At 40.3% G+C, this 18,532-nt stretch overlaps 1 protein-coding gene across 6 annotated transcripts in view; it reads left to right on the top strand.

Annotated features, from left to right (window-relative positions):
- Nucleotides 1–16,601: 16,601 nt before the first annotated feature.
- The window catches only part of CACNB2 (calcium voltage-gated channel auxiliary subunit beta 2), a 398,973-nt gene continuing 397,042 nt past the window's right edge, over nucleotides 16,602–18,532 (top strand). For 3 of the 6 annotated variants that reach the window (XM_008002416.3, XM_008002420.3, XM_008002417.3), the window contains exon 1: nucleotides 16,602–17,033. In XM_008002416.3, coding sequence (XP_008000607.3) covers nucleotides 16,914–17,033 — 120 coding nt within the window. In that variant the 5' untranslated portion in view covers nucleotides 16,602–16,913. Of the gene's footprint in view, nucleotides 17,034–17,162; nucleotides 17,422–18,532 lie in introns of those variants that run through there. The other 3 variants (XM_008002418.3, XM_008002427.3, XM_008002424.3) reach the window with 1 other exon arrangement.

The raw sequence follows: 18,532 nt of genomic DNA on the forward strand, positions 1-18,532 counted from the left end.
TGGCTTTTTATTTTCAACATTTCGCGCTTTAATTTTGATGCACTTTAAAGAAGATGGTAACAAGTAAAATATATAGCCAGAGTTATCCACTAAAGTTGGATTAGTAATTCTAACTTAACTATTTTTACTTTTGTTAAGTCATCACAAATAATTTCTTTGTGTTAAATTATAAACATAGGCCACATAATCAAAGGCCATATGCTTAGTACAAATTTTGTTCTGGCATCTAGAATAGGTTTTATGTCACCTGGGCAGACCCCTTATTGTAGAGCTAGGGTGTTGAAAGTCTTACCTATGTGGTCTCAGCTGGTAGGAGTCAGGACTGAGAAGAAAATTAGGCCAAATCAGTCTCCAGATTAGCACTTGCAAAAATTGGTCAAGACAGATTAATCCTTTCAACTTTCTATTTTCCCCAAATTATTTTTTGAAAAATTACCTACTTTACTAATTGTCTACTTTGAATCTTTGATAGTTCTAAGAATGATATACTGAAAGCTGTATTTAGTGAGCCAAGGTTCTATATAATAGCCAAATGCTTTTTTTCTGGACTATCTGGAAGATTCCATAACTCAACTATTGTGGGGAAACTTCGAAGTTTCAATTTTATTAACTTTTCTATGACCAAGAATAAAAAAAAAAAGACTAGATTTCTACGGCCTAATTTGGTGAGATAAATGAAGCAAAATACTACTAACTTAGCTAATAATTTGGGAAAGCCCAGATCTACGATTGTAAATGTGTCTTGCTTTTAGATGCATAGGGCAATTTCTCTCCCTTCCCAAATTATCAGGATGCTAAATGAACAATTATTTATGGATTACATGTTTTTTGTTTTTTGTTTTTTGTAATTCTGACGGAAAACTGGATCTGCACAGTAATAAAAGCATTATCCTACAAAACACTTCATGGCATAGTCAACAGAAAAATAATTATTCAGAATATTCAAGAAGGTATTATTAAAGTAGGCTTCTGTCCTTTTCTAAAAATATGAAGGTTGTTATATGAACACAGTCATGGACCTATTTCCATGAGCTTACATATCCCTAGGTTATAGGAATAATAATAATATGATCTAGGCTACCCATACTGTAAACTAAGATTTAAATTATAAACATAGTAGGTTTAAATTGCTTCAGAATGCAGATGAATGGTCTTATTATTATAGGGCTGACCTTGAAGCAGCTATAATATTTAAAATAATTAAACTAGGAACAGAAAGGAATTTCCTCAATATGATAAGCATTCATGAAAACCCATGGCTAACAGCATACTCAGTGGTGAAAGACTGAAAGCTTTTCCATTAAGATCAGAAAAAAGACAAAGATGCCCACTCTCGCCACTTCTATTCAACATTATATTTGAGTCTAAGCCAGAGCAGTTTGGCAAGAAAAAGAAATATGAAGCATCCAAATCAGGAAGGAAGAGCAAAATTATCTGTTTGCCAATAACATGATCATATATATAAAAACTCCTAAAGAATCTGTAAACTAATGGGGCTAATAAACAAATTCAGCATAGTTGCAGGATACAATGTCAACATACAAGAATCAGTTGTATTTTTATACTCTAGCAGTAAGTACTCTGAAAATGATACTGAGGAAAAAAAACATGTACAGTAGATATTATAAAAATAAATACTTAAGAATAAATTTAACCATAGAGGCATATAATACTTGAACAATGAAAAATACCAAATATTGCTAAATGAAATTAAAGAAGACCTAAATAGATGGGAAGATATCTGATGTTCATGGATTGAAACAATGTCATTAAGATGTCAGTGTTTCGCAAAGCCATCTACAAATTAAATGCAATCCCTATCAAGATCTCAACAGCTTTTTTTCAGAAATGGAAAACCTGACCCTAAAATTCATATGGAATTAGAAGGGAGCCAAAATAGCCAAAACAACATTGAAAAAGAACAAAGTTAAAGAAGTCACACTTTACAATGTATCAAAATGGAGTTTCTGTTTAGAGTGATGAAAATATTTCAGAACCAGGTAGAGGTGGTGGTTGTATAACACTGAAGGTACTGAGTGTTGTATACTTTAAAATGCACACTTTAAAATTTTTTGTTATGTAAATTTTCCATCAATAAGTTAAAGTATCAAGTTATTTGCTAGACTAAAATAAAAAAGAGAGGTTCACAAATATGTCATTAAATACTGTAGGAATTGCTGGATAATTTTTGTTCTAAATACGTCTTTGCGATTTGGAAAATGGTGAACATTTGCTCCCATATCCTCTTATTAAGACGAAAACCTTAGTCCAATAGCCTAAATAAAGACTCATGCAGTAAAAAGTGCTAGAACTGCAGCAACTAAAAGTAAAAACATAACAGAAAAATTAAGAATGTTACCCTGACAACTTGAGTGGCATTTTATTGTGGATCTGCTTGCCAATGAATATGGTGGGAACAGCTAAAAATAGACATGAGGAAGGAATCATAACAAATGCTAGGGATACATCTGTAATACGATTGTAGTTGAATTATAAAAATAAGCTCCTTTCATGGTTGACACTAGTATGTATTCCTTTCCTATTGAAATAGGGGTTAAAGTTTTTAATTTTATAAGAATTTTGCTGGTTATTAACTAAATGTTTGGAGACAAAAATGTGTCTTTTCTGAGTCTCAGGTTCCTTAATTGTAAGGTGGTAATAACTCCAAGCTTATGAGGAAGATAGCATGAGATTATTTATATACAGTTGACTGCATAACACAGAGTAAACAATTATTAAACAGTTCTCCCATTTAAAGAAAAAAATCTCTATCATAAAGCCATCTCAGTGAGGTTTTTGTTTAATAATTTTACCATGTTTTAGGTTTTTGAAAGGTAAGGGTAAGAGGACTTATCTGAAAAATGGATCTTCCCAAAGAAGAGTGCTTTGAAGATAAACGTGAATCTTTTTCCATGCTTTAAGGAATGGGTTAATGCATGTACTCCATATAAAATTCTTTATACGGTTAAAGATGATCATAAAGGGCCATCTCTAAATCACCCCATTCCTATTACTGTTTCTCATAGATACAGTTTTCTAATTACTAGTTATCTAAGAAGATACATGACTAAAAATTGGGAATGCAAAGTATTTTCTCTGTGCTTACCCCATTTGCGGCTTTATGTCGGAACTCAATCTCCTGTTTGCAAAAAAAAAAAAAATAAATAAAAAATAAAAGGAAAGCCTCAGTTGTCTTCCAGGAGCACTGTAAGGATTGGTGGTTTTCCAATAGTTTGAAACTGAGGTTTATAAAGAGATTAAAGACCTACTAAAACTGATCATTCTGAAATTATTTTGTTAAAGTTAATGAAGTAGAGTCTATCTTTTAAAATTAGGTGGGTAAATAGTTGACAATTGAGATGAGTTCCAAAGGAATGTAAAGATACTCATTTTAAATGTCTGTAATTGTGAATGTTTTAAATTTTTTGTTTGTTTGTTTGTTTTGTTTGTTTGTTTTTTGAGACAGAGTCTCACTCCGTGGCCCAGACTGGAGTGCGGTGGCGCGATCTCGGCTCACTGCAAGCTCCGCCTCCCGGGTTCACGCCATTCTCCTGCCTCAGCCTCCCGAGTAGCTGGGACTACAGGCGCCCAGCTAATTTTTTTGTATTTTTAGTAGAGACGGGGTTTCACTGTGTTAGCCAGGATGGTCTCGATCTCCTGACCTTGTGATCCGCCCGCCTCGGCCTCCCAAAGTACTCCGATTACAGGCGTGAGCCACCACAGCCAGTCTTGAGTTAATTTTTTACATGTTATACATGCAGTTTCAAATTATTAATTGACAGCAAGTTAAACTGCTTAAAAATAGAGTTGGTAAGAGAAACTAAGACTACAGGCTATTTTGCGGGTATTGAATTTTCACGCAGTAATAACTACTTATCTTTTTTTCTCAGACAATAAATATAATATCTGTCTATGGCGCTTTTCACCCATAAAAATGATGTACTTGGTCAGGTGCGGTGGCTCACACCTGTAATCCCAGCACTTTGGGAGGCCGAGGTGGGCAAGTCACCTGAGGTCACGAGTACGAGACCAGCCTGCCAGCATGGTGAAACCCTGTCTGTACTGAAAATAGAAAAGAAAAAAACAAAAAAATTAGCCGGGCGTGGTGACACACGACTGTAATCCCAGCTACTCGGGAGGCTGAGGAAGAGAATCGCTTGAACCCGGAAGGCCGAGGTTGCAGTGAGCCGAGATTGCGCCACTGTACTCCAGCTTGGATGAAAGAATGAGACTCTGTCACACACACACGCACAATGTACTCATTGCCTTCTAGGGTCTTTGCAGAAAGATAGCACCATAGTCTTAAAACACTGAATATAGTAATCAAAACAGTGTGGTACAGGCATACAGACAGACATTTAGACCCGTGAAACAGAATAGGGTGCCCAGAAATAAAACTTTGAATATATGGTCAAGTGATTTTTGGCAAGGAAACCAAGACTTAAATGTAAGACCTAGAACTATAAAACTGTTTAAAAGCACAGGGGAAAACTTCGTGACATTGGATTGGTAATAGGCAGCAAAAGAAAAAATATACAAATTGGTCTTCATCAAAATTGAAAACTTTTGTGCATCGAAGGACACTATAATGCTTTTGTGGTCAAAGGACATTTTTCACTTTGTTGAATGAAAAGTTAACCCATGGAGTGGAAGGAATATTTGCAAATCAAATATCTGATAAGGATTATTATTCAGAATACATTAAAAACTCCTAGCTGGGCTCAGTGGCTCACACCTGTAATCCCAACACTTTGGGAGGCCAAGGTGGGCGGATCACGAGGTCAGGAGATTGAGACCATCCGGCCAATATGATGAAATCCTGTCTCTACTAAAATTTCAAAAATTAGCTGGGTGTGGTGGCGGGCGCCTGTAATCCCAGCTATGCAGGAGGCTGAGGCAGGAGAATCTCTTGAACCCGGTAGGCAGGGGTTGCAGTGAGCTGAGGTCACGCCACTGCACTCCAGCCTGGGCAACAGAGTGACACTCTGTCTCAAAAACAAAACAAAAACAAACCCCTGCAACTCACAACATAAAAACAAATAATGCAGTTTAAAAATGAGCAAAGGACTTGACAGTTCTGCAAAGAGGATATACACATATATGTATATGCCATATTTTGTTTATCCATTCATCCACTGATGAATGTATGCGTTGTTTCCACGTTTTGTCTATTGTGAATAATGTGCCATGAACATGGGCGTATGAATATCTCTTAGGGTTCCTGCTTTTTAAATAAATTTTGTGTGTATATCTAGAAGTGGAGTTGCTGGATCATAGAGTAATTCTCTCTGAATTATTTGACAAACTGTCATATGCTTTTCCATAGTGGCTGCTCCATTTTACATTCCCATCAGCAGTGCACAGGGTCTCAGTTTCTCCATATCCTCACTAATGCTTGTTATATTCTGTTATTTTGATAACAGTCATCCCAATGGGTATGAAGTGGTATCTGATTGCGGTTTCATTTGCATTTCCCTAGTGATGAGTCATATAGAGTTTCTTTCTTTTTTTGTTTTTTAAGACAGATTCTCTGTCACCCATACTGGAGTGCAGTGGCACAATCTTGGCTCACTTCGCCTCCTGGGTTCAAGTGATTCACCTGCCTCAACCACCCAAGTAGCTGGGATTACAGGCATGCATCACCACACCTGGCTAATTTTTGTATTTGTAGTAGAGATGAGGTTTCAGCATGGGGTTGCTCTGGAACTCCTGACCTCAAGTGATCCGTCTTCCTCAGCCTCCCAAAGTGCTGCGATTACAGGTGTGAGCCACCACACCCGGACTAGAGCTTCTTTTTATGTGCAGTCTAAACAAGGTAGACAAAACTTAACAACAGTTCTAGTATACCACTCTGGTGGTAATCTGCTTAAAAGACCTTCCTCGATTTGATAATATGACAAACTAGCAATGTGAAAATTGACTAAATGCAGAGGTCCGGGGAATACCTATTTATGGTCTTAAAAGAGAACCCGAAGAAAAGACAGCTGGCTGTGCTTCCTGGGATGTTTTGTTTATTTCTGGCTGGGGAGGCAAAGAATGATCCAGGGGATAGTGGAGGGACGAGAGAGATACTGAAGCAGCAGTGAACAGGTGGTGAAAGACAAGTTAACAAAGAGGCATCTGTGTTTGGGAGGAAAATAGAATTTTATCTTGGGACTTTTTCATCTTTACATCACCATATCCTAAGTCCAAACAATTTATTCCCCCGTAGGGCTATGAGAGTTTGAATGTGTTATTTACCAAGTGTGAGTGGGCTACACATTGTCCTTCTCCCCTGTTTATAGCACAGTACTCTAGAGATTAGGTCATATATTATGTGCAGAAAAGCAGGCAAATAATTAAAATCAAATATTGACTTCATTTATATTTTGGTAACAGATTAAGAAGACAGAAATGCTCTCTAGTTCATTCTAAATAACTATGTGTGCATATGTTTACTTTAGTTTAATGAATTGTTAGCGTGGCCCTAGGTATCAAGGAGTGTAAAAATGAAAGAAGCTCCCTGCTCAGCCAGTATAGTGCTGAAGACAGACAAATGGCCATTTTTACTTAATATGGGAAATGCAAAATAAAAATAAAAATAGTAAGGGAAGGCTTTCATCCCACATTAGGGTGGTGAGGGTAAGCTTCTGGGATAGAAGTTGGAGTTAGCCTAGTGACAGGACAGACGACAGAGTAACCAAACATGAAGTAACTGCCCATCCATGGGAAGAATTTCAAAGGTGCAACTTTCTTTATCCAGAAGCATTGGCCATTTATGGCCTGTGTAATTTACTACGTGTGTGCTAGTTAATTTCTTGATTCTGAAGATACTAACCAATTAGCTTGTTATTTGAAATAGTTGCACGTGGTGACTGTGGAAATTTAGTAGCCTTGAGTGACTGGTTTTATGCTTTAAATGAGTTGCTTAATGTTACTAAATTACTAAACGTTACCAAATTTGTATACATAGATGTAATATGTGAAACGTGATATGTATTCTTTGCATTTGTAATTAGATTGCAAATAAGAGAATTGCAAATAGTTTTAATTAAAAATCTTAATATGAAACTTCAAAATAGTAGGTAACACTTTGGTTTTATTTATAGTTTTACTTAAAACAGTTCATATTCATTAGTTACAACTTATATTGACATTTACATTTTAATAGAAAATGTTTAAATTTTAGAAGAAAAATATCTGGTTTAAAATCATATGCAAAATAATTTTTGTATCTTAATATTTACCTTATTTTTCTTTTCTAATGAAACATTTAAATTTTATACATTCTTTTTTTATTCCTTTTGATTAAGTGTTGGCAAACTACAGCTCACAAGTTAAATGGTTTAAAAATCAACAGTCTAAATTTATACTTTAAGTACCTAGAAGAAAGCAACTTAAACCCAAAATATGTAGGCTAATGGTAACAATAAAGATAGGAGTGGACATTCATAAATTAGAAATGGCCAGGTAATATAGAAAATAATATAATATAAATAAAAGTTAAAAACAACAAAAAACACTTAGACGCATTATAGTTGAACTGCCAAAATCCTCAGATAAAGAAAAAGCTTCACTTATAGAGGAACAAAAATAAGAATTATAGCAGATATCATGTGAAAACCTACACAAGCTACAGCAATATCCCCCCGCCCTTTTTTTTTTTTTTTTTTTGAGACGGAGTTTTGCTCTGTCGCCCAGGCTGGAGTGCAGTGGCGCCATCTCGGCTCACTGCAAGCTCCGCCTCCTGGGTTCACGCCATTCTCCTGCCTCAGTCTCCCGAGTAGCTGGGACTACAGGTGCCCGCCACCACGCCCGGATAATTTTTTTGTATTTTTCGTAGAGACGGGGTCTCACCGTGTTAGCCAGGATAGTCTGGATCTCCTGACCTCGTGATCCGCCCACCTCGGCCTCCCAAAGTGCTGGGATTACAGGCGTGAGCCGCCGCACCCAGCCAGCAATATCTTTAAAGTACTAAAAGGAAAATAAAACAAAAACACTGTCATTGCAGAATTCTATAACCAGAGAAGATATATATTTTAAAAAGAAGGTGAAATAAATATTTTTTCAAACAAAAGCTGAGAGAATTCATTTCCAGCAGATGTGTACTATAAGAAATGCTAAAGCAAATTCTTTAGGCAGAAGGAATATGATACTAGCTGGAAATTTGGGTGTACACACCAAAATAAGAGAATATGATACTAGGCATGGTAAAAATGGTAAATATAAAGTATTTTTATAATGTTTAATATCATTAAAGCATCAATGGCTCAAGCAAAACATGTAATAAAGCATTGGCAGGTTTATAACATATGCAGAAATAAAACACAGAATAACACAATGGAAGGAACATTTGGAGGTAGACTATTTTTTAATTTTATTTTACTTTAAGTTCTGGGATACATGTGCTGAACATGCAGGTTTGTTACATAGGTATACATGTGCCGTGCTGGTTTGCTGCACCAGTTAACCCGTCATCTAGGTTTTAAGCCCCACATGCATTAAGTATTTGTCCTAATGCTCTCCCTCCCCTTACCCCCATCCCCCAACAGACCCCGGTGTGTGATGTTCCCCTCCCTGTGTCCATCTGTTCTCACTGTTCAATTCCCCACTTATGAGTGGGAACATGCAGTGTTTGGTTTTCTGCACATGCACACGTGTGTTTATGGCAGCACTGTTTAAAATGGCAAAGACTTGGAACCAACCCAGATGCCTATCAATGATAGACTGGATAGATAAAATGTGGCACACATACACCATGGAATACTACACAGCCATAAAAAAGAATGAGTTCATGTCCTTTGCAGGGACATGGATGAAGCTGGAAACCACCATCCTTGGCAGTATACTATTTAAAAATTCTTGTGCAATTGGAAAAGAAGTCTATTATTTGAATGTAGACTGTAGTAAGTTAAAAATATATATGGTAAACCCGAAAGCCACCACTAAAAATGTTTATGTAAAGTGTAACTAATGAGCCACTCATGGAGATTTTTAAAAATAGTTCTGAAATGTACTCATTACTACAAAGAAATACAGGAAAACAAGGAAAAAAGACCAAGAATGGATGAGAATATGGAAAACAAATAGTATAATATTATGTTTAAATCAAATTATATCAATAATTATGTTAAATGTAAATGTATTTAACAATCCCCTTAAAACTCACGTTGTCAGATTAGATAATAAGGCTAATACAACTATATGCTGTCTATAAGAAACCCATTATAAACATAAACATATAGCATGGAAGTAAAAAGATAGAAAAATATACCATGGAAGTAGTAATCAAAAGAAACCTAAAATGGCTTTGTTAAAATCAGAGTAGACTTTAGAACTAGGAATATTACCAGAAATAAAGGCAGACACTACATAATCATTAAGGGGTCAATTCATGGCAAAGCTATAATAATCTTTATAACAGAGATTCAAAATACATGAAGCAAAAATGAGAAAACTGAAAGGTAAAATACAAATCCAGAATTTCACTTGGAGACTTCAATATTCCTTTCTTACTGATAGAACAAATAGATCAAAAACAACAACAACAAAAAACTATAAGGATATAGAAAAGTAGAAAAACACTCTAAGCAACGTAATGTAATTTGCGTTTGTCTGACTTTCCACCTGACAACCGTTTCAGCTAAAAACAGTTTTCATAACAAGGAAGTATAAGCAACTAGGAATATCAGCTGCAGATAGCTGACTACTCTGAATACGTAAATTCAAATGTGTTTCTTAATAAAGTGGGTTTCATTAGTGTTCATACCTATGACACGAACACACACAGGGGTATGGGTGTGAGTATGGTATCTTCCGTAAGAAAAAATTGAGATGGCTTGATAAGAAAAGGCATGGGAGGTCAGAGACAATGCCCGTGAATGGAACATTCCTATGAAAAGATAGGTTGGATCCTTAGGAGAGCAAAAGATATGAAAAGTATATTTTTCATAATCAATGCCTACCCATCTTTCCACCTTCCTACTGTACTTTCAAGCTGTACTGAATTCCTTCCCTTCCATAGGCCAGAACATTTTTCCTTATCTTTAAAATCTCTGCCACAGTGGCCGGGCGCGGCAGCTCACGCCTGTAATCCCAGCACTTTGGGAGGCCAAGGTGGGTGGATCACGAGGTCAGGAGATCGAGACCATCCTGGCTAACACGGTGAAACCCCGTCTCTACTAAAAATACAAAAAATTATCCGGGCGTGGTGGTGGACGCCTGTAGTCCCAGCTATTTGGGAGGCTGAGGCAGGAGAATGGCATGAACCCGGGAAGTGGAGCTTGCAGTGAGCCGAGACCATGCCACTGCACTCCAGCCTGGGCGACAGAGCAAGGCTCCGTCTCTGAAAAGAAAAAAAAAATTTCTTCCATAGTATTTTGCACTCATATTCATCATACTTTATCTGTGTCCTCCCTGATCTGTAGTCTATATAATACAGGAGCCACACCTTGTTCAGTAGTCTTGTCCCTGTTGCCTGGGTCATAGCAGGCATACACACATACAAGATGCCATAAATTAATAACATTTCTGCTATTCATAGCTATTTGTGAGATGAGCCCTACTTCCAGTAAGTACATTGCTGTGGTCATCACAGCATGCACGCAAAAGAACTATGTAAATCTGTTTCTCCAACCGTCAACCCAGTGTTAACCTGAGTGGTAGGTTTCTTTGAGGTCTACCAGACAGATGGCTGTGGTGCACGGAAAAGGAGTCAGAGTTGGGGTTTAAAAGACGTGCGGTTAAGTCCCGCCTCTGCCACCTTTAGCTATTCAGGTTTGGTTAAGTCAGTCCTTGCTAACTGTTCAAAGTCCACTCTCCTTTCTTCCTAAGGCATACAATTGGACTGTGTTTCTCAGACTGTCTTGCAGTTTTAGTCGGGTGACAGTTCTAGCCAATAAAATATAAGTGGAAGAGATGTGTAACACTTCCAAGTTTGGACAATAAAAACTTGCACGCACTACCATCTACCATCACCTAAGGCACTAATGTTCTTTTTCCTCCTTGCAAGTAATCCCGGTGGGAATAACATGGTGACACTGGAAGTTGCATTGTGAAGATGGTAGCTAGTTACTCAAGCCTTGGTTCCTAAATGTCAGCATGATGCAGAGCTATTTCTTTTTTTCTTTTTTTTCTTTTTCTTTTTTTTTTTGTTTTTTTGAGACGGAGTCTTGCTCTGCTCGCTCTATCGCCCAGGCTGGAGTGCAGTGGTGCGATCTCGGCTCACTGCAACCTCCCCCTCGTGGGTTCACGCCATTTTCCTGCCTCAGCCTCCCAAGTAGCTACAGGCGCCCACCACCACGCCCGGCTAATTTTTTGTATTTATTATTATTATTATTATTTTATTTTAGTGGAGATGGGATTTCACCGTGTTAGCCAGGATGGTCTCCATCTCCTGACCTCGTGATCTGCCCGCCTCGGCCTCCCAAAGTGCTGGGATTACAGGCCCGAGCCACCACGCCCAGCCCATGCAGAGCTATTTCTAACGGGGAACTCCTACTCCAGCATACATTTCTTTCAAATCCATTGAATATTCAGACTGTTTATTATAGCAGTTTGACTTGCCCTAATTAACATGGAGGAATAGTAGTATCTACCTCACAGGCAAAGATAATGCGTTTAAGTTCTTAATAGGAAGCCTGGCACCTCATATGTAAGCAAAAGTATCAGTTGTTATAACAAGGTTTAGATGAGAAATAAATCAGATAGATCACAAATGAATGTGCTTTGTAAACTAAAAAGTGCTATATACTATTGAATATTCCAGAGTGCTCTCCTGGGTAGTTTTAGGAACTCAAGGAATCCCATTTCTGTGAAGTCTTTTCTCTGGAAGTGGAATTAAACTTTCTGTGAACACTTATACATTTCAGTTTTAAACTTTTACCATCCATACAGATACATTCAATCCCGTTATAATGGATTTGCTTGCATCTTTATATGCTTTTAAATAACAATCTGTAATTCAGGGCATTCACTTTACAATGTAGGTTTACAAAAAGCAAACATGTAACTTCATGGAATGCATCATGCTAAGTCAGGCCAGTGGCCAATACAGATATATATCCTTATGAAAATGCTATTAATAGTGGCAGAAATCCAAGACTTTCGGCAAGGTGAAAAATGATTTACTGAGTAAAATGAGAAATCATACATGTGTTTCTGTCCTAAAAAGCTTACTCTTTAAGGTGTTAAATGCAGTCACAAATCTGCAAGCAGGAGAGGAAGAATAAAGCCCTCGTAATCACTGTTTTCTTCCACTTATAGAAAAAATAATCTTTTAAAACGTCTGGCTTCCTTAGCCAGTGTTTCTTACCAGCCCCTGTTCCTATTTCAGAGCATTAGTAGTTCTCAGAATATGCCTGTCCATTACAACAACTAATGAGCACGAGGAAGCTAACATGCAGCTTGAAGAAATTAGTCATCTGCATTTGAATGCCTCGATGGCACATCCATTATTGCTGGAGTCTCTTGCATCTGCTTAACTTTTAACATTAAAAGAATTAGGCTTTACTTACCAAATTTTTGTTTTTGTCTGTGGCTTTTAAATATTGTGTAAGTCAAAGTATCTTAAAAAGATCGACCATGATCGAAGGCATCCATACATTTTCCAAGTCTTTTTATTCTGTTTATTCTGAGTTTGCTCCCCTTTGCAGGAGTAACATTTTGTTACTCTGTATTTGAAATCTTTTACAATCCAGACAAGAGTCTGAATGGGTACATTGTATTGGATTAGTGTTCAATACATGCTAATTAAACTAGTCTGGGTTATAAAGGAAGAATTTGTATAACGTTCTCATTGGAGTCAGGATTAGGTAAATGTTGTCATTGTATGAGTTGTATGCTATGTTTTAAGACATAAGAAGTCATTCATTCATTCATTCATTTAGACAACAAATGTTTTCACGTTCTAAGTGCTAGACACCATGCTGGGTGGTGCTGGGGTACTAAGATGAAAAAGACGCCATCACTGCCCTCAGGGAACCCTGTCTAGTGGTAGGGAGAAACATAAAAAACAGGGAGTTCATATTATAAATTATATGAAATGAATATATTGTATTACATTTGAACATTTAATTCAAACTTGCCCTCTGGTTATATGCATTATTAAAATTATTTTCAAGGTTTTGATTTTTCTGCGGTCTCTTTAAACATCTGATGAAAGATGAAATTCTACTTTCCAAATGGTCCTAATTGAAAGCGAATGCACGAATAAGCATGTTATAAGAAATTGGACAGATATCATGAGAAAACAGTTTCACCAAGCCTGGTTTTTTGTTTTGTTTTGCTTTGTTTTTTAAATAATGTTCCTTCTTTTGTTTTCTCCCTCCTTCCTTCCTTCATTTATTAATTGACTTTTAAGTGCTAACTAGCAAGACTGTAAGCCCCATGGAGCTGGTGACCTGGTCTTTGTTGGCTGTGCTCATTGAGTGGCACAAAATAGAAGCTTGATTCATACTTTATTGAATGAATGTTGAAAGAACTCAGAGGGCAACTTGCCAGATTCTGAATGTGTCCTAGAATATAAGTACGATTCCTGTCCACACAGAGTTTGCAGTCTGAAATGGATTTAATGTTATCCCTAAGAATTAAACTCATGCTCAAGAAGACTCCAGGGTTTGATTAAATGAGTAGGCCTAAAAGAGTGATATTATCAACAGATCATGGGGCAAAAGTAGACTATAAGTCAAAAACTTTCAATACAATTTCTTTTCCATTTTCACACACACATACACACAGGCATACATATAAAAGCACGGCTGATTGTTGCTGTTCAAAATGTTCCCTATTTAGAAACTAATACAAACCAATACTTAAGTGCTTCTATTTAACATTCAGCAAAATTTAAATAAAAGTGGTATTTTAATTTTTTTAATTTTATTTTTCCATAAGTTATTGGGGTACAGGTGGTATTTGGTTACATGAGTAAGTTCTTTAGTGGAGATTTGTGAGAACCTGGTACACCCATCAACCATCCCGTGTCCCCCTCCCAATCTTCCCCCCAAGTCTCCAAAGTCCATTGTATCATTCTTATGCCTTTGCATCCTCACAGCTTAGCTCCCACATGTCAGTGAGAACGTATAATGTTTGGTTTTCTATTCCTGAGTTACCTCACTTAGAATAATAGTCTCTAAAAAAAAAAAAAAAAAAAAAAAAAAAAAAAGATGAATAGTCTCTAATCTCATCCAGGTGATTGCAAATGCTGTTAATTTATTTCTTTTCATAGTTGAGTAGTATCTCATCATCATATATATCAGAGTTTCTTTATCAACTCGTTATTGATGAGCATTTGTGTTGGTTCCACGATTTTGCTACTACAAATTGTGCTGCTGTAAACATGCATGTGCAAATATCTTTTTTGAATAATAACTTCTTTTCCTCTGGGTAGATACCCAGTAGTGGAATTGCTAGATCAAATGGTAGTTCTACTTTTAGTCCTTTAAGGAATCTCTACACTGTTTTCCATAGTGGCTGTGCTAGTTTACATTCCCACCAGCAGTGCACAAGTGTTCCCTGACCACTGCATCCACGCCAACATCTCCTGTTGTTTGATTCTTTGATTATGGTCACTCTCACAGGGGTAAGGTGGTATCACATTGTGGTTTTGAGTTGCATTTCCCTGATCATTTTAGATGTTGAGCAATTTTTCATATGTTTGTTGGCCATTTGTATATCTTCTTTTGAGAATTGTCTATTAGTGTCCATAGCCCATAAAAGTGCCATTTTAAATACCAAAGATTAGGAAAATCAATGACGCTTCATGCCTAAATCTTTAACTGTGTCAAGACCCATTCTTTAAGCCTGGCTCAAATCAGTACTATGGTGGAGATGATAGGTTTAAAATGTCTATGCTTTTCTTTGAGGAGAACAAGTACTATATCTCATATAATTTAATATATCATAGTAAAATACAGAAGGCAGTTGAAGCCTATTACAGTAAATTTTTGCATGTATATTTCAATATACCAAACTTGCATTTTGTTGTTACAAAATAACATATTAATAGACGCCTGGAGCTGGACTGGCGCCATGGCTCACGCCTGTAATCCCAGCACTTTGGGAGGTCGAGGTGGGCGGATCATGAGGTCAGGAGTTTGAGATCAGCCTGGGCAACATGGCAAAACCCTGTCTCTACTAAAAAATACAAAAATTAGGCTGGATGCAGTGGCTCATGCCTGTAATCCCAGCATGTTGGGAGGCAGAGGCGGGCAGATCACCTGAGGTCAGGAGTTCGAGACCAGCCTGGGCAACATGGTGAAACTCCATTTCTACTAAAAATACAAAAAAAATTAGTTGGGTGTGGTGGCAGGCACCTGTAATCCCAGCTACTCCAGAAGCTGAGGAGAATCGATTGAACCCAGGAGGCGAAGGTTGCAGTGAGGTAAGATCGTGTCACTGCACTCCAGCCTGGGTCACAAGAGCAAAATTCTGTCTCAAAAAAAAAAAAAAAAAAAAAAAAAAAAGCCTGGAAAACTCGTTACAGAGGTTTCCACCGTAGTAAAATTTGTTGAAATGAGATGCACTCAATCATGTAAAAATGTGCCTCCTTGGGACTATCTGAACGGAATGTTAAGTGAAACACCCTCACTGTAGTCACTACCCTGTTATCAAGAGTTCTGGATCTTAAGTAAGTGCTTGTTTTGTCAAAAAATGTGACACTAAGAGTTTTCACCCCTATGGAAAAACTCCAATCCTGGCTGGGTGTGGTGGCCCACACCTGTAATCCCAGCACTTTGGGAGGCGGAGGCCAGTGGATTATTTGAGGTCAGGAGTTCAAGACCAGCGCGGGCAACATGGTGAAACCCCGTCTCTACTAAAAATACAAATATTAGCTGGGCTTGGTGGCATGTGGCTGTAATCCCAGCTATTCGGGAGGCTGAGGCGAGAGAATCGCTTGAACCCAAGAGGTGGAGGTTGCAGTGAGCCGAGATCGCGCCATTGCACTCCAGCGTGGGCGACAGAGTGAGACTCCGTCTAAAACAACAACAAACTTCAATTCTGTTTGGAAAGTAGTGCTAATTTAATTTGGCAAAGATGAAGACAGGAGAGTCATAAAGGAAAACATTCCGTCTCAGGTTGCGTAGATTCCCACTTAGTTGACCAGGCCAGTGGCAGGTTCAGGTGGGATCACCAGATAATCTTTATCAACGCCATTTCTTTTTCTGGATCCTTATTACTGACATCAGCAAGGCCTTTCAGCTGCCCAGGAGATGTTCTTTGCAGACATTTGCTCTCCCGGGCTGCCAGCAGCCTTTACAAATTTAAAACTTTAAGTGTAGGAACCCAGCCTCTGTCATCCTTCCCCTCCGAAGTTAAGAGATCTGCTCTTAGGGTTCCTGAGAGGAGGTGTGGGGCCATGGGAAAAGGATCAAGCCCCCCCCCCCCCCCCCGCCCCCCGCCAGGGTGGAGCGCGGGGCCTGGCTTCTGTGGCTTCGCAAACTTTTCAGCCTGTGTGCCACGGCGACGCGCAGCAGCTGAACTGGAGCCCACGCGGCGCGCGCCTCCCGCGAGGAACTTTTCGGCTTGTCACTCTCGCTTTCCGACGCACCTCCCCCTGGCTCGCGCTCCCGGAGCTCCCTCCCCTCCTGGCGAGGACTTTCCCGGCGCCCGCGGCTCCGATCCCCGCCGCGCTGCGCCCGCTCTGCCCGGCCCGGCTGCCCCGCGGAGGGCGCCCCTCTCCCCAGCACCGCAGCCGCGCCCTCGCGTCCCGCCTCCCGCGCTGCTCGCTTCGCCCGATGCCCCGGCCCCGTCCCGCGCACTGAGCGCCTGGCAGCGCGGCGCCGAGTCCCGGGGCGCTGCGGGGCGCTGCACCGAGAACAGCCGGGCCTGAGCCCTGGGCGTCCCCCAGAGGGGATCGGAGCGCGGGGAGGCGGGGGCGAGGAGGAGGGGACCCGCCGCCGGGGCTGGCTGCTTCGCTCCGAGCCGACTTTTCGCCAATGGTCCAAAGCGACATGTCCAAGTCGCCTCCCACAGCGGCGGCGGCGGTGGCGCAGGAGATCCAGATGGAACTGCTGGAGAACGTGGCTCCCGCGGGGGCGCTCGGAGCCGCCGCACAGGTAGCGAGAGCGCGGCGCTTTCTCCTTCCTTTGTGAGCCGCCGGGCAGGGCACCGACCTCGGGCTCTCCCGGCACCTCCGCTCCAGGGATCTCTAGCCTCGCACCTCCCCGCTGCCTGGGTATCGTCAGCCACCTCCTCCCCTCGCCGCTTGCCCAGTCTCTGCTCCTCTCCTGGCGCTGGGAACCCTGCCCCTTTGCGCCTTTTCCTGGCTCTGCCTCGGCTTCCATTTTTCTCTGCTTCCGAAAAGCCAGTGGGGAAGGGCGGGGGAGACCTGCCCGTCCTCCCAGACTTCTCCCGGGCTGCCCCAGCTGGCCCTCCTCGCCCTTTCCCGGGAGAGGCACATGGAGAGACATGAACCAGGCGAGTGGACTGGACCTGCTGAAGATCGTGAGTCCGGGTGGGCGGGAGGGGGCCCATCGCAGCGCTTTCTACGATGCCGACCCTCCTAGCCACGCTCGGAACCGGGATGGGCGTGGGTGTGAGGGTGTTGGGGTGGAGGTGGGCAGGAGGGGAGAGAATGTGGGGGCGCCCTGCCGAATTTCCCCCCAGAGCTGCCCGGACCACGCTGCGCACCTGAGGCTGACAGCTCTCCAGTCCCTCGGGCACTTCCCAAGGTTTGCCTGTCCCACCTCGTGCCTTTCCCGTAAGAAGCGAGCGAGCTAGGGACAAGAAAGTTTTTATTTTTCCGTCTCCCCTGAAATGTTAGCTATTTCAGGGATCTCCAGGATCCCCTTTCTCTCCGATAAGTATTCGCGGTTTCTGGAAAAAGTCAGCTTCGCTGCAGGTTGTTGTGAAATTGGAGATGTCAGTTGTAGGCGCTGGGCAATGACAAGGTGGCTTTTTTTTACGTAAGGCTTCAGCAGGTACAGTTTGGGTTACAGACACCTCCAGGTCTCAGCGGTGAGGAGTCGCTCAACTTTTCTCCAAGCAGGGAAATGACTTCAGACTCTTAGCTGCGGGCTGGCTGTTGGCTGGCCAGTGATGTGAAGAGGTCATGGTTACATTTCAGGAAGCATTCTGGAGAAATGTCTCTTTGCTTAACGGTATTGGCTTGTTGATTTCAAGCCTATATTTGCCAGATTTTAATTTGTGGTATTATATATATAGTGTGTGTGTATACACTTATATATTAATACATAGACACACATACACACACTAGAGAGAGCATGTTAGAGTATCATTTGCTGTAGTCGTGGGGGCAGGAGTGTGACAACCTAATAAAGGTGGCAAATGTTTTCTTGCTGTTGTTTCCATAGGTGGAACCTGAGTGCTCTAGATATTTTGATATTGTAATCATGGCAGTTCCAAGTGGCATAGTAGTCTAGCTTTATTGAACTTTCTTTTACCATTGGGAAATTAATGTGCTAACTTAAAACACATAATTCACTTTGATTCGAGAAGGGGAAGAATGTGGAAACCAAGGACTTGTGTAATCAGAAATCTATTTCTTTTGTAGTGGTAAAACAGCTAGATTTTAGTCCGCCCTGGGCTGTTTGCT

The sequence above is a fragment of the Chlorocebus sabaeus genome, chromosome 9 (genome assembly GCF_047675955.1).
Source record: "Chlorocebus sabaeus isolate Y175 chromosome 9, mChlSab1.0.hap1, whole genome shotgun sequence".
In the NCBI taxonomy this organism is placed as follows: domain Eukaryota; kingdom Metazoa; phylum Chordata; class Mammalia; order Primates; family Cercopithecidae; genus Chlorocebus; species Chlorocebus sabaeus.